This window comes from Pleurodeles waltl, chromosome 1_1 (assembly GCF_031143425.1).
Source record: "Pleurodeles waltl isolate 20211129_DDA chromosome 1_1, aPleWal1.hap1.20221129, whole genome shotgun sequence".
Classification (NCBI taxonomy): domain Eukaryota; kingdom Metazoa; phylum Chordata; class Amphibia; order Caudata; family Salamandridae; genus Pleurodeles; species Pleurodeles waltl.
Genome location: NC_090436.1, coordinates 255,762,074 through 255,777,722, shown reverse-complemented (window position 1 = coordinate 255,777,722; position 15,649 = coordinate 255,762,074). Strand labels below are relative to the sequence as shown.

At 43.0% G+C, this 15,649-nt stretch overlaps 1 protein-coding gene across 2 annotated transcripts in view; it reads right to left on the bottom strand.

Moving 5' to 3' along the window:
* Nucleotides 1-15,649, bottom strand: part of NNT (nicotinamide nucleotide transhydrogenase) — a 293,073-nt gene that overhangs the window by 177,627 nt on the left and 99,797 nt on the right. For both annotated transcript variants that reach the window (XM_069221538.1, XM_069221543.1), the window contains exons 10-12: nt 13,227-13,380; nt 4,152-4,313; nt 2,246-2,356 (exon numbers count right to left, since the gene is read on the bottom strand). In XM_069221538.1, coding sequence (XP_069077639.1) covers nt 2,246-2,356; nt 4,152-4,313; nt 13,227-13,380 — 427 coding nt within the window. The remainder of the gene's footprint in view (nt 1-2,245; nt 2,357-4,151; nt 4,314-13,226; nt 13,381-15,649) is intronic.

Below are 15,649 nucleotides of genomic sequence, written 5' to 3'. Positions count from 1 at the left end.
CCCCTCTTCAGTGCCCCTTCCCTAGGTAGCAGGGGTTCCATTTACTAGGGACTTACAGGTGTGCTTAATGGCCTGGCCACTTGGGGATCAAGTGACCAGGTGTCTTGTTTTGAGGAAGGAATATTCGCAGTGGGGACCTGGTTTGCAGGAACCCAGTGCACTTCAAAGTTGCATCAAAAACCAGGCAAAAAGTGGTGGATGGGTACTGCAACCAGAACCCAGCTTCCTACAGCTGTGAACCATCAGGGCTAGAAGGCACGATAACCGGCGCAGGTCCGGTGCTCACAGAAGGAGACTCAGAGGGGCAGGTCACTTGAGTCGGTAGACATAGAGGCTACATTTACACTCACAGCCGTCCCAAAGGTTAAGGGAAAGTCTAATTTCGGTAAGACAATTTCAGAGTGGATGACCCCCATAGCTCTTTCCAACATCCTGTCTATCGAGTTACCTTTAACTGGTGGGGTGGAGGTCTAATGACCCCCTCCAGCTTTTCGTTTGCCATATTACAGAGAGCAACCATACACAATCAAAATGAAGAAAAAAAGTTATCTCCAAACAGAGCAGCCAAGAGGGATGGCCCAGCCTCCTCCAGGCTCACCGGGCAAGGCCTGGGCGCAACAGGAGTCTAGAGGCACTTTATAGAGCATGAGGTTGGTGCCTCTCCTCCCGCTCATTAGGCTGCGAATATTGGGTCAGAGATTCCCAAGCAATGGCAACGTCCAACCCCCAACCCCCAAGGATTTTAAAGGGATTGGTAAACATATTACATGGTGAGGTCGCACAACCAATCAATCGATGCTTATAAAGTGCGGCTACTCACCCGTGAGGGTGTCAGGGAAGAGATCAAGCTACCAGGGTACCTGGCACTGGGCACGGTCCAGGTGTGAACAGGCACAGACGGGCTTGCCTTTGGCACGCCAACGGGGCGCCCGCTGCACGCACCTGCCATTAAGAAAGGAAGGGTGGCAGGGGAGCAGTCAACTGGGTGGCGGGAGGGCAGGAAAGGTGCTGCGTGGGGGAGGGGGTCTGAGGAAGAAGGGAAAAAGGAAAAAGCACTAGGGAAAAACAAGGGGTGATGGAGGAAAAAGGCAGAAAATGCAACAGTGAAAGAGCAACAGAGAAAAAAGAAAAGCAAAATACTTACTTGTGATGGCCACTAAACCACCAGTGATGAGGGGCAGGGACGAGCCTGCGGGTGGAGGAGGGCTTCGAACTGAGTCAGGAGACTCTCAGTTTGTCCCAGGCAAGAGGCAGAGACAGTAGAAGCAGCCAGAGGAGCAGTGGAGGGCAGTAGACACTGACCAGGAGGTCAGTGCAGCTGTCCTCTCACAGTGCTGCAGCCGCCATTAAGAAGGGGAGGTGGTGGGGCGAGCAGTCAAGCTGGGAGGCGGGAGGGTGGGAAAGGTGGTTCGCGGGGGCAGAGGAAGAGGGAAGAAAGCAAAAAAAGCACTAGGGAAAAACAAGGGGTGATAGAAGAAAAATGCAGAAACTGCAACAGTGAAAGAGCAACAGACAGAAAAGAAAAGGAAGATACTTACTTGTGATGGCCACTAGACCACCAGGGATGAGGCGCAGGGACATGCCTGCCGGTGGAAGAGGGCCTCGAACTGAGAGTCAAGAGACTCTCAGTTCGTCCCAGGAAAGAGGCAACGGCAGCAGCTGCAGCCAGAGGAGCTTGGGAGGGCAGCAGACACCGACCATATAATTCATCACATTTCCTGACAATGTTTTTTTCAGAGATGGTACCTTTCCAAATGCAGTTTTTGTTGACAGTGCTATTGGAGAAGGCACAGTTTAACTATCAAAGAGCACACCGTAAGGGTATTATCCCACAGTGGAAAACATTCACTGTGAGAAGATGAAGCAGAGCTCTGAAAGACTCCCACACAAACTGATAGAAATCTGAGGTATGGTTGCTTCTAGTGCGTAAGTGCAGTGTGCTTCATTCTGAATGGATGAATTTGGGGTCTTTTTCCTCAGGCCGATAGATTGGTAAAGGGTCCAGTGTTTCAGGCCTTTGTTTTTTTTTTATTATTTTTTTTTTTTAACACTGCTATTTGAAGGTTGCAGAATGCTCCAAGCTGAGCAATGTGAAAGGATTCAAGCATATGACTATTAAAGACTGAATGCTGGGAACGACTATAAAAAAAAAACAAGTTAAGTGTTGGCTCTGTGTCGGGCATTTGATGTGAACTAAATGAAATATTAAAGGAGAATACAATGAAAATAAATTAGGCGCACATACCTGCAATGTTGATTGAAGACACAAATGCAGCCAGCACAGCCAGAGTTTCAGCTGTACTTGAGGGCAAGTAGCCTCCTCCCATCAATGCCAATCCTCCAACAGCAGTCAAACCTAGGCGGAGAAAGAGCAAGGAGGAAAATGACTAAGTGAGCATTCCATCCCGAAGCCTAGGTAAATATTTTCAGAGGTACAGAAATGGAGATAATGCTAAAAAAAAAAACATCATATAGCACTTTTGTAGGCATCGTATGAATCGACAGTACGGTTTAATTGAATCAGAGTTTTTATGATCCTGCTTCATCTGTCGAATTAAATCCACAACAGATTATCTTCAAAGTCGCATACAAAATGTACATGCTAAGGATCGAAATGCTTAGTGCGTATCCTGAAATTTTGGAATGGAGTCAGCCCTCCGTAACTTATACGTGATATTCTTAAATTGTCCTCTCACAGGATGGCCCTGATCTGGCAAAACTACCTGGTTAGTCTATTAGAACGTTTGCTTAATGAAGGTGCGGTCTAAGTAAGTGGTCATTCAATAGTGAGGAAGCAATGGAATCACCTGTGCCAATGGATGTACAAGAGCACTGCTGTAGAGGGGCCTCGGACAGGATGTTCTACAGCTTTTACATTTACAAAACGTTCATGTCAATGAGCCATGGTCTGTCAGTTTACTTCCACTTCCATAATACAACCTGTTTATCGGCCATCAATGATCAGACTAATCATCCATTTGGAGACTTTCTGAACTAAAATAAATGTGCGGTATGGGTATATTTTTGTGCTAGAAACCTTCTACCCTCCCATACACTTGCGATCCCTCTGGCCACTTATCACCTTCCCTTCTATTCTCAGTCTACACTAACACTTACCCTCCTGTGCCCTTATCCCCAAAGTACTTTCCTACTCTCCCATATAGCTTCATAGAACTAGTTAGATGCCTGCCTACCCCTTAACAAGTATGTTTTTTGCACACCTACTCAATTGGATTCTACTTGCGTATATTCTGTACCTCACCCGTACCTCTTTGCACTGCACCATTCCACTCACCTTTCAAAGTGCTGCTACCCTACCTCACACCACATCCAACACAACATTTAAGATGGTTGTCACCCGAATTCATCTGACTTGTCATTCCCTTTCAATTCAGAATGAATAGGACTGGGCCAGACACCCCAATTCCACTGTGACACCAGTTGTTCTAAAAATTATTTGTTTAGTCAACCCCATCATACACCCCACCTCAACTACATAAACCAGGCAAATCTCTCCTACTCCTGCAGGACTCTTCCAGTCATATACACGATCACTCTCACCTGTTCTCTATCTCACACTTTACTAACACACACTAAACTCTTCAAATCCTCATCAACTCTACGTGTATTTATAACTAGGAACCACTACAAAATATACAATCATGTTAAGTGAAAGCTGGGAGAACAGTGTCCTATATGACAACTACTGACTGCACATAGCAGAAGACTGACTAAAAATAAATGTAATGCTTGCACGTGTCCTAAAAGTGAGCACACAAACACGTGCCACAAGGTGCTATTAACCATTAGGACATTCCGATCATTTTTTGTTTTGGAACTTCTTTTCTTCTAGAGAATTGCAGCAGTTATATCAAGAACTCAATAGGCACAATAAAACCTAGACAAACTCCCCATCCAGCTCCAGCGGGCACAGATATGTCCCATGTTGGCACTGGATGCTCTAAATGAAGCCCATATAGAAGACTGGGAAATACTCACTGTTAAAGCCCCAGCACAGTCACAAGAGGGAACAAGGTCTCAAGCCATTATCATTGAAATCAATAAGAGTTTAAATGGACGTTAGTTGTGCAAGGTGAATGTATGAATGAAACAAAAATGTAAACGTTCTGTAATAGTTGAAAGTTTCGTACCTGATATGGCATTAGTCACAGACATGAGCGGAGAGTGGAGCGCTGGAGTCACTCCCCACACTGTATGGTATCCTACGATCCCAGCAAGACCAAATGTGGTCACCATCTGCGTGAAAGCAGAATGAGGAGAAGCAATGCCCAACCCCAACAACGTGCTCAAACCTAAGGGATTAAAAAAAAAAAAAACACATGATATTCTACTTTTCTAGACAAACACTCAGATCAAGTTCATACAGTGCCACAAACAAGGCAACCCTGCGCACGCAAATAAAATGTTTGACCGCCCATCAATATATTTATTTGTACACAAAAGTCAGTACCTGCACAAGTTGATAGATACTGCCACATCACCACAAGTCTGTAAGTAATGGTTACTCACCAGTAACTGTAGACACCAAAGCCATGTGAGGGAGTGAGGTTTACACCAAGGTTTTCTAACAGACTAATAATGACATCACTTCCCTCCCCAATGTCACATTAAATGGAATGCTCCATTGACCAACATTCCCGAATAACCTTTCTATGTCCTAAAATCACTGTTAAAATGTATCTACCGCCAGTTCTGTCATCAAGACCAGTTAACCATATGATAACTATAATCATGCAGAGATAGTGTAACTGCACATCCTACAAGCTAGGTTAGCTGATATATGTGATTTAATAGAACAATAAGTTAACAATGCCTATTCGGAGAAACCATTTCACTTACACTGTTTAATTCGAATCAAACCCAATCCATAGAATGCCTTTTATTTTGAAACAACTTTTTACTGTTTTTATGTCTAGCCCTGGAAAAATCTTTAGCAGTCTCACGAGACTACTTAGTTTAAAGAAAAATATGTACATTATATAAAAAGGGATCTTTGCCGGACCGTTACACCCACTGGTCTGTTCAATTGTCAATCATTTCACTTCTGCCTGCCAAGGCATACAGAAAGGGGCAAAGGATAATCCACGTCAGTCATTGGCTCTCCACTGTGAGTGACTGCACTTTGTAGCAAAGAAAGCTCTTCGGAGAATGGCTGTTGCTCCAGTCCCATAGTTCTGCCTTTCAGTTCTTTAAACAGGCATTTGAGCAACAGTATTTTTGCAATCTACTTGTAATCGCATGCTCCAAAAGAACGATCACAAACTAAAAGTGGTCACTGCCCACTTTCCAGGTGCTTCTCACTGCTGCGGCCGTCTGCTGCAGTGGCTATGTGCCACTGCAGCAGACTTGCAGGTCACCTGCCCTCAAAACACTTCATTTCTGTTTGTGTGCTGCATACTTATCGGTGCAGGGACCCCTGTGGCCCGAGGAGTTCTGCGCCAAACAGGCAATTTGTTTTGCCTCTTTTGTAAATGTCTACAGCTGGTGTTCGCAAGGTCCTCACCCACTCCTGAGTAAGTCACTTCTTAACAAGCGTTTGGCGGTTGTAAAAAGCTTGCATGCTCTACGCAAGAGCTCATGTGTCTTAACCATTCTGTTTTTTCCTTTTCCCACACCACTGGCATTTTTATATATTTAATTTTGTTAAGAACCAGGTGGATGCTGCAAAGACTTTGCACACGAGCTGGCTCTATATCTTTCTTTCATTTTCTCCGCCAGGGATGCTAAATGATTTACACTTTTTAAAAAATGTATGACTGTTACAAAAACAAAATAGACTGCAGAAATAGTGAGCAAATAAATGGGAGAACACTGGTGTTACCGTACCAGCAAAATAAGTTTCTTCCTAACAATCACCGGATCGTTGCAGCAGCGCATAACGAAATGATTACTTACCAGTAGTAGTTTTGGAGCCATACGAGTTTTCTGGATTCACATGCTGTGCATCGTTCTGCCATCTAGTGGTTGTGTCCGGAATTGTTTCTTTTTCTTGTATTTTTTCCCCCTTTTTTGGTTCACTGTCGACCACCATTTGGTGCTTGGTCCGTCCCCTGTATGTCAGATGGCACCCGAAAGTTCCAGTGCGTGGTAGCCATCCTCGGATTCCTTTATTCCTGTTTTTTTTTTCTTTGCTTGCTTTATGTACATCAGACCTCTTCCCCACCTGTTTGTCCTGTTCTCATTTCTGGGGAGGTGGGTGGGTCGCATGTGAATCCAGAAAACTCTTCAGGCTGAAAAACTACTCCTACTGGTAAGTAACCAGTTAGTTTTGCAGCATGAATACTTTTCTGGATTCACATGCTGTGCATCAGATTGTGTAGCGGTTTTCCCCTTTATTTGGGTTGGCTGGGTTGAAATGATGAGCTTGCCAACAGGTGCTGTCATACCTTCTGTCCCACTTGGGCTTCTTTATGCATTAGAATGTCCACACAATGTTTTGTGAATGTGCGTGGGGATGCCCATGTTGCTGCTGCGCAGATAGTGTCTATGGGTATGTTTGCTATGAAAGCTAGTATTGCTCCCTTTTTCCTTGTTAGGGTCGAGCCTGCGTTGCATGCGCTCGCGCATGCGTATCGCAGCGAGACGCTTTAGGGTTTAGAAAAGGGCTCGGAGCCCAGTCGACATCACGTCAGTGTTTTTCATTGGTTCGTGGGCTTGCCTAATAAAATCTGCTTACTTTCGTTAGTCGAAGGCATGCATACGTCATGCCTTTTCCAGTGGCTAGCCCTCCTCGAGCTCATCGACCAAGTACAGAAAACATGCGAGGCTCGCTGTTTTCTGTCCAGCTTGTGGACTACTTTTTCTCTAATTTACTAGCGTGATTTCACTTGGCAGGGGTCGAGCGCTTCACATAGTTAATTGCACTTTTTCAGGTTAGGTACATAAATGCACTTTTGCCGATAGTGTTGTAAACTCCTAACCCGACTTTTCACCTATCAGCTCTAACATGAGCAAACGCGAGACCCGTTGCATTGTAAATGCTTGTTGAGTGTGCTTTTGGAAGGTGAAGCAATTGTTCACACTACTAACTAGCCCAGACATTCAGCAACCAGTGGCAATATACTGAGAAGATTTAATATGAAACCAGTACCACCTATGATTAACAAATCTCCGGGAATGGGACTCATGGGGAAAGGAGGGAGTTGAGGGATGTTGCAAATGTTAAGTACATTACAACAGATATTGCCTTACTATTTTATTCATTCGAATACGCACGTGACTATTATGACATCATCTGCTGAGGGAAATGATAAATGATGAAAACCTTTCAGTAAAACCGGTTTAAAAAAAAAAAAAAAAACACGTAGTGCACTTCACAAGGGACTTACTAGTAAATCCAATATGCCAATCGTGGATAAACCAATCGCCATTACATTTTAGACAGAGAGCATATGCAATTTAGCACTGGTTAGCAATGGTAAAGTGCCCAGAGTCCCAAAGCCAACAAAAATGAAGGTCAGCAAAAAAGGAGGAAGGCGGCAAAAGGTTTGGGGATAACTGTGCAAAACAGTTAGTGAACCGCTTCAACTGGCCAGGTATGTCCCAGAAGGTTACGTAGTTTTGTAACACCTGTGCCACCTGTCAAGCCAGTGGTAGTTGCCACCCAAAGGACCCCTTAGTTACACTTCCGGTGGTTGGTGTACCCTTTGAAAGGGGAGAGGTTGACACTGTTGCCTCAGAACCTCCAACAGCATCAGGAAACCGATTTATATTGGAGATAGTGGATCATACAACCAGGTAATTCCCCGAGGACTGCTACTGCCCCTGCAATAGCTACGGCACTCACTGGTATCTTTACCGGAGTGGGCTTTCCAGAGGAAGTGGTGTCAGACAAAGTTACAAACTTCGTGTCTGGCTACACAGGTGGACCGAACGCAGTGTGACCTATAAGTTCACTACCCCATATCATCCACAAACTAATGGCCATGTTGAAAGATTTAACACAACTTTTAAAATATGATTGGTGAGCTCCCTGAAAAACTCAGAAGGAGATGGGATGTCTTACTTCCAAGCCTGCTTTTTACTTACAGGGAAGTGCCTCAGAAGGGAGTAGGTTTTCTCCCCTTTGAACTTCTGTTTGGGCACCCTGTGAGGGGACCACTTTGTCCTGTGAATGAGGGAAGGGATAAGACCTCTCAGAGAACCTAAACAGGATAATGTGGACCATGTGCTTGGCCTTCACTCTCGAATGGCTGAGTACATGGAAAAAGCTTCCAAAAACCTTGAGACCAGCCAAGAGTTCCAGAAGCTCTGGTATGACCAAAAGGCTGCATTGTTGGAGTTTCAAACAGGGCAGAAGGTATGGCCTTTGGAGCCTGTGTTTGCTAGGGCCCTCTAAGACATATGGAGTGAACCCTACCCTATCCTAGAAAGAAAAGGGGAAGTCACCTACCTGGTGGACTTTGGCTCTTGCAGGAACCCCAAAACGTTTATCCCCGTCAATCGCCTTAAACCATACCATGGCAGAGCTTAAATGACCATACTGATGGTTGTTGATGAGGGACAGGAAGCAGAGAATGAATCTCTCCTTGATCTCTGTTCCAGCAATCCCAAAGATGGCTCAGCTGAAGGAGTGGTCTTTTCAGTCACCCTCACTGACCAACAGCAGACTGACTCCAAGCAAGTCTTGCATCAGTATGCTGAGCTGCTCTTTGATTCCTGGTCAGACTACCTGGTGTACACATGACTTGGACAAGGGAAACAGATTACCTGTCAAAAATAAATTCCACAGTCTGATCATGTCAAAAAGAACGTCAAAGCTAAAGTAAGCAAGATGATGGAATTGGGAGTCACTGAGCCCAGTTGTCATAGTCCCCAAGCCTCATTCCCAGGGTGGAAAGAGAGACATGAGGTTTGTGTGGACTACAGGGGCCTCAATGTTGCGACCAAAACAGATGCACACCCAATTCCTAGGGCGGATTAACTGATTGACAGCTCAGGGGTAGCCAAATATCTCAGTACTTTTGATTTTACATCAGGGTACTGGCAGATAGATCTAACCCCCTTGAGCAAAAGAGAAATCAGCATTCTTCACTCCTGATGGGCATTATAAGTTTACTGTTATGCCTTTTAGACTAAAGAATGCTCCTGCCACTTTCCAAAGGTTGGTGAATCAAGTCCTGGCTGGGTTAGAAGAGTTCATATCTCCATGATATTGCTGTCTTTAGCTCTACCTGGCAGCATCTCTTGATCCACCTTGGCAAGGTCCTAGAGGCTCTGAAAGTGCAGGCCTCACTATCAAGGCAGGCAACTGCCAGATGGGGCTGAGTCGGTTGTATACTTGGGTCACCTTGTAGGTGGATGCCAAGTTCAACCATTGAAGCCCGAGATCCAGACTTTTCTGGACTTGGGGAAACTGGCTAATTAATCAATTTTATTATGTCTCCAGGCCTGACTTCATCCTGTGATACTCAATGCTGAACAGGCCTGAAAAACATATGCAAAAGGTTGGAAGACCTTTACTAAATTAACCCTGACAGACAGCTTGTAATGCAAGGCTTGCTTCAAAAGGACACCTCTCGCAACACACATTGCTTCATTCACCCAGCAACAGACAGACATCTGAATGTCCACATAGTTCTGAGGAAAGGCTATGAAGAAACTGGTTTGGCGATGCTTGGAAAAATGTGCAGGTCACGCTTCTGATCATCTTGTATCACGCTGCTATCATGAAATATTGTTCTATTGTGGTTGGATAGATGCCTAATATATGTGTAATGCCATGCATCACCTGATCAACATCACACCATGGACTTGATGAAGAAATTACCTCTCTGTTGTTCTGATTAGATCATGTATTTTCACATTTTTGTGGTATTCATGGATAAAAGATTGTATTGGAGTTCCACGATTCAGACTGCTTGGACTTGGGCTCTCAAGCCATCAGTTCCCATACACGTATTAAATTGCCTTTCTTTATAATCTAATGGCTGTCTGGTTTCTGTTTTTTTTTCCTGCTCTGAAGGAGTCTTCAACAGACTGCTCCAACCACCCAGACCCAAGTCACAGCATACCTTGGCTTGACTGGGTAGTACAGGAGGGTCGTGAAAGGATATGGCACCATTCCGGCCCCCTCACATAACTGACCTCCAAAAAGAGTGCAAGAAAATGAACTAGGCAGTGAGCTGTTAAAAGGCCTATGACACTTTGAACGAAGCAATGTGCGTAGCACATGTTCTAAAAGCTCTAACCATCAAAAGGAGGGTGATATAGTGTAAAATAGGCGCTCCGAATTTCCAAATCTAGAAACTAAATGTGACCTGATTACGGTGCTCTGCACTGGGGTCTCACCCCTACAAGGTTAAACTACTTAACCAATACAACATAGAATGTGAAGGCACACGTAAAAGCAATTATAAATCAAACAATCTACAGTCTCTTATGAAGGTATCTCATTAGTATATTTCCAAATCAAAATAATCAAAATAATCAAATAATAGCTAAGAATACATTCTCTAGAATTTCACAGTGAAGTTCGGATCCTATCTCCAATTGAAATCAGCATTCTAACTATTTAGTTCATAGTTCCAGTCGTTTTTCAGTCCATCATAATTGCATGAGTTCCAATTTTATAAAGATTTTGCAAAATCATTCATGTGAGTTTGTCTCAGAATTCACAAACAGTTCCTCCTTTGCTTGTTTGTGTCCTTCTCTCTTACTTGTCCATATGTCCGTCAACACGTGTTTCATCCGGGGAGTACCCCATGACTTCTTCAGGACCTCCCAAAGTATTATACTCAAGTATACAGTGACCTAAATCAAACTTCCGTTCATGACAATTCCATATGTATAATAACTCACCACATTATATCAAAATCTGCATCTGCACTCCGTGAGGCTCCGAAACGCGAGTACGCCGTCTCGTTCTCATCTATTATAGTGTCAAACTGCTCTAGATTACACCAATTAGTTCATAACGCACATAGATGCCTCTGAACATGGAATAGGAGTAAATTTATACCAAATCAATGATGATGCCCACCCAGTTGCTATCATTAACAGGAGGTTACTCCCCAGAAAGCAGCACTGGAGTGCCACTGAGAGGAAAGCTTTTGCTGCGGTGCATTCCCTAAAGAAGCTGAGGCCATACTTGTTTGTCTCTCACTTCCTTGTTCAAACTAACCACAGGTCTCTCAGATGGCTAATGCAAATGAAATGAGAACAGACCATAACTGTGAAGGTGATCCATCTCCCTACAAGGAATGGACTTTACAGTGGAACTCAGACCTGAGACTGACCATGCCACTTAGAAGATGAAAACTCTCTCGGGAAAGGTTAGTTCCATCCTCTTTCGTTAGGGAGTGAGTCATGTAGTAAAGTGCCTCTTTTTGACTAGGATACCCCCCCTCCCCACTTTTTGCCTGGTATCTGAAGTGGCCTCAGTGTGGGTTCACCAATACGAGACGTTTGATATCTTCGGTGAAGCCATCATGTAGCTGGGGAACTTGTACTGACCAGTGTCCAGTACATGCATTTAAAAAGGCTACCCTGGTCACTTGCTATATAAGAGAATTGAAACAGACACAGCAGGGGCATATCTGCTCATGCAGTTATGCTCTCACATGTAATATAATGCACCCTGTCCTAGGGCTGTAAAGCCTGCTAGAAGGGTGACTTACGTTTATTGCATGCAGTGTTAGGGGTCATGGCACGCAGGCTATGTGCCATGTCGTGTTCTCAATTTGTCGGCACCAAGACATGCAGCCTGCAAAGGCAGCCTACCATGAGCTTGGTGAGGGGGTCCCTTACGGTGGCACAATTCATGCTTTAGCCCTTAGGAACACTCTAGTATCCCAGGCCCTGGGTAGTAGGGGCCTACAAGGGTGCCAAAGGTACTGCCAACTTTTAGGGAAAGAGATCTGGCCCTGGGTCCTGGTTAGCAAGAACCCAGTGCACTTTCAGTCATAACTGCAGCATATACCAGACACAAAATGCGGGTGACAATGTCAAAAAGGTGCACTTTCCTAGAGGAGCCACGAGAATGAGTGTAAGGGATGCTTGCCAAATCTTCCTTACCATGAATAGAAGGAATGTGAGAAGAGGAAAAGCATTGGAAAATATCCCTACCAGTTTATCCCTAGTTAATGGCTTGGGTGTGGGTACCTGGAAGCAAAGTTTAGATATTTCACATTGTGGATGGTGGCGAATTGGTCTATCAGTGAGGTGCAGTAACACCGGAGAGAATGAGTAGGACTTGCTGGTAGAGATCCCACTAGTAAACTTAATGATGCGTCCAGCTGAGCAGGTCTGCAAAGTGGTCTGCTCCACAGAAGGAACTCCATCAAGAAGTGTATGCAGTGGTAGATGACCAAGTGCCAGATCTGGGACTTGGGCTTTGGAAACACTCCAAGTGCATCGATGGAAAAGGAAAGACAGACTAGGCTTTTTTTTCGATGATGGGATAAGAGAAGAGGGAGCTCCAGGAACACTGATGGCGTCCAATCTGGGAGCTGTGTAAAAAAAACGCCTAAGCCTGATGGTAGAAAAAATAAATCTAATAATGGAGCTGAATAAGGGTGGAGCCGTAACACCTCATGTCTCGAAAGACTTCTTCAAACAGAAACAAGTTGCAAATGTCCACACACACACAACACTAGATGGCAGGAGTATGGCAAACCTATGTATCTACAGCCATAATTTCTACAACCATACATTTCACATTTTTAGGCACAGGGAGATTAACTGATTTGCCCATAATCACATGATGCTGAGTCAAGTGGGGGAACCTGGCTCCCCAGGTTCCAAAGGCAGCTCGATTTCAATATCAAGAAATTGGACCATTCTCTTAAAGGATATGAAGTTTAACAGTGTTGAAAAACAAAACTAAAGCTAAGCTGTTAATAAAATCACAATCGACAATAAGTAAACATTTGAGAAAGTTTTAAGATGCTCATAAGTACAGCACAACTATCAGCATCAAACAATGTTTAAATTGAATTTATCCTAATATGCACAACTACTGGGAACCAGGAATACCACCAACAGAGATGTTCTATTTGCCGCTGAAACATTTAATATCAAAACAAACATGTGCCTCTTCCAGTTCCCAGAAAACATCCAAATTCTCAAGAATTGGAAAGCATAAATTACAACTGCATAATTAACAAATGTTAGCCTACTACAAATATCAATAACTGTCCACCAACAAATAGGGGTTTATGAAGGGAGAGAAATAAAAAACTAAGTGACATGAATTATTTTCCCACCAACAGTGTAGCCAGAGGCAGTCGTCATGGTCTTCCGAAATGGTGTGATTACAGCAGCCTTTTCTGCTTCCAACTCAGCCACTGTTTTCTGCTTCACTGGGGCAGCCTGTCGGATGTTATTTGGCGGTGGTGCTGGAAAAATCACTTTACCGTCCTACAAAGAATACAGGCATCAATTTAGGAGACGTAAACACTAGTAAACCAACACTTAAATATTAATGTGTTTATATACACGCAATAAACAAAACACAGAGTATATGTGGTTAAAAAAGCAGAGCGATAGTGTCAAGGTGAAAGTAAATTGTGCACAATACATTAAAGCCCTTGTTTCCAATATAAGAACTGTTTGTGCATATTCAATGGAGAGAATTTGCTTGTATAGACAGAAAGTAAGTTAAACTACATTAGCCTACCACTTGTGAACCTTTGTTTTGCAAATGCAGTCTTCTACCCATGAACAGATTATGCTTTAAAAAATGGAAGGCTGTGAAGTTGAGGTGGAATAAACACCCAACTAGCATTCGTCGACAAAATATGAAATCGTCAATACTATGGCATTTCATAATAGCAATAACTTTATTCAAATTGCATTTCTTAAAATTGTACAGTAGCTCACTACGGGTAGCGACTGATGCATGTTGATTCAGAATAAATCACAATAGATACAACTTTTACATGGCTTGTACCTGAGAGCCTTAATGAGGCAATACCTTCTATTATGTTTCCTACAGGGAAAATATTAGCAAAATAATTTAGGAACATTAAAAACAGAAGAGTGAATGAAAGAACAAGATCGAATTAAGTATAGATGTAGGACAGGGAATTCAAAATACTACCTCTAAATGGATAATGAAGAATGCAGGACTTTTACAATTAAATACAATTAACAAACCTAATAATACAATGGGTGTGAGATTGTGAACAATAGTTTGAACAGGGATTCAAAAATTCGACACTAATGCAACTAGCAAAAAGACCATACTATCCAACAGGCAACATAGCATTGTAAAATTGGTATAGAGGAGCCAATTGTCAAAAGCCATTAGACAACACACTATTTGTTAACAACAAAAAACACAGTATGGACTGATGCTCTGAAGACACTAACTGTCGAAAACAGATGATGAATTTTGAACACTACCAGGTTTGAAATGTGGCCAACATAACTGTGATAATCATTACAGTTTGCCTGTTGACCGGCTGTAACTTAAAATGTAATTGCAATTGTTAAATATAGTTTTACATACCAAAATGCTCTGAGCATAAGTAAATCATGTACCAGAGAAAGTATCAAAAGAAAAATGATATACTAATAAAATGAACGTTTATAAGAATTGATTAATGTTTTGTGTTGCTATCAAACTAAAAGAGTTGATTAACCACATAAACCTGATTTTATCAGTAGATGCGAAGAACCACCACACTAGTTTGGATACAATCACAACACACAAGGCACTGTTAGAGGAATAAGGAAAATGTTACTTACCAACTTAGCATCTTTCTACGTGGCTTGTAGTTCTGTAGATTCACATGCTCTATATATGCCTGCCATCTAGTGCTTGGCCCGGACACTGTAATTTGATTTTGTTTGAAGAAGCCATTCAAGTCACAAGGCGTTAAGTGACTCTTATTTTAGTTGGTACTGCACATGGGCATCAACTCGATTGTTAGATTGTCACACTTTGGGTGAGCGCGAGTATGGAGAGGAAAGTGAGGATAGTATGATAACCATGCATATTATATGGGTGAGGATTAAATGTGGAGCATGGGGACATATGCAACAGACAGTGGTTCCCAGGTAGGCAGGTGGGTGCGTGTGAATCTACAGCACTACACATTACGAAACAGAAGCTTACAGATTTTAATTGTCCATTCATATCGTGTGGCTATAGATGCTCTTCCTCTGCATAGACTGTTAAACAGTACACCTGAAAGTGGTGATAAAAAGATTCCCAATACTTTTTGGCAAACTTAAGCCTGCTATCAGGCTAAAACAGCTGCACAATAATCTTTCATGAAAATATAGTGAGTTGACCGTGTAGCTGACTTGCAAATATTGGATATCAGAATATTTCCTAAGAAAGTAATTGCTGAAACTTTCATACGGGTAGATTTTGCCCTATGAGGGATAGGCAGGGGTCTACTGAGTTTCTGGTATCACATGTGGATCATTTTAACAAGCCACCTATCTATGCCTGACCCTTCTGAGGGCTACCAAATGCAATAAAGTTGCTGAGATACTGCCTGGCCTTTCTGAGGGCTAGCAAATGCAATAAATAGATCTTAAGTTTTAAAGAAAGTTTTAGTTCTCTCAAAGTAATACTTTAGTGTGTTTTTTACATTTAATGTATGAAGAGCTCTTTCAGCTATTGAGCCTGGATGAGAGAAAAAGACTGGGAGCTCACTTGTTTGGTGAGGTGGAA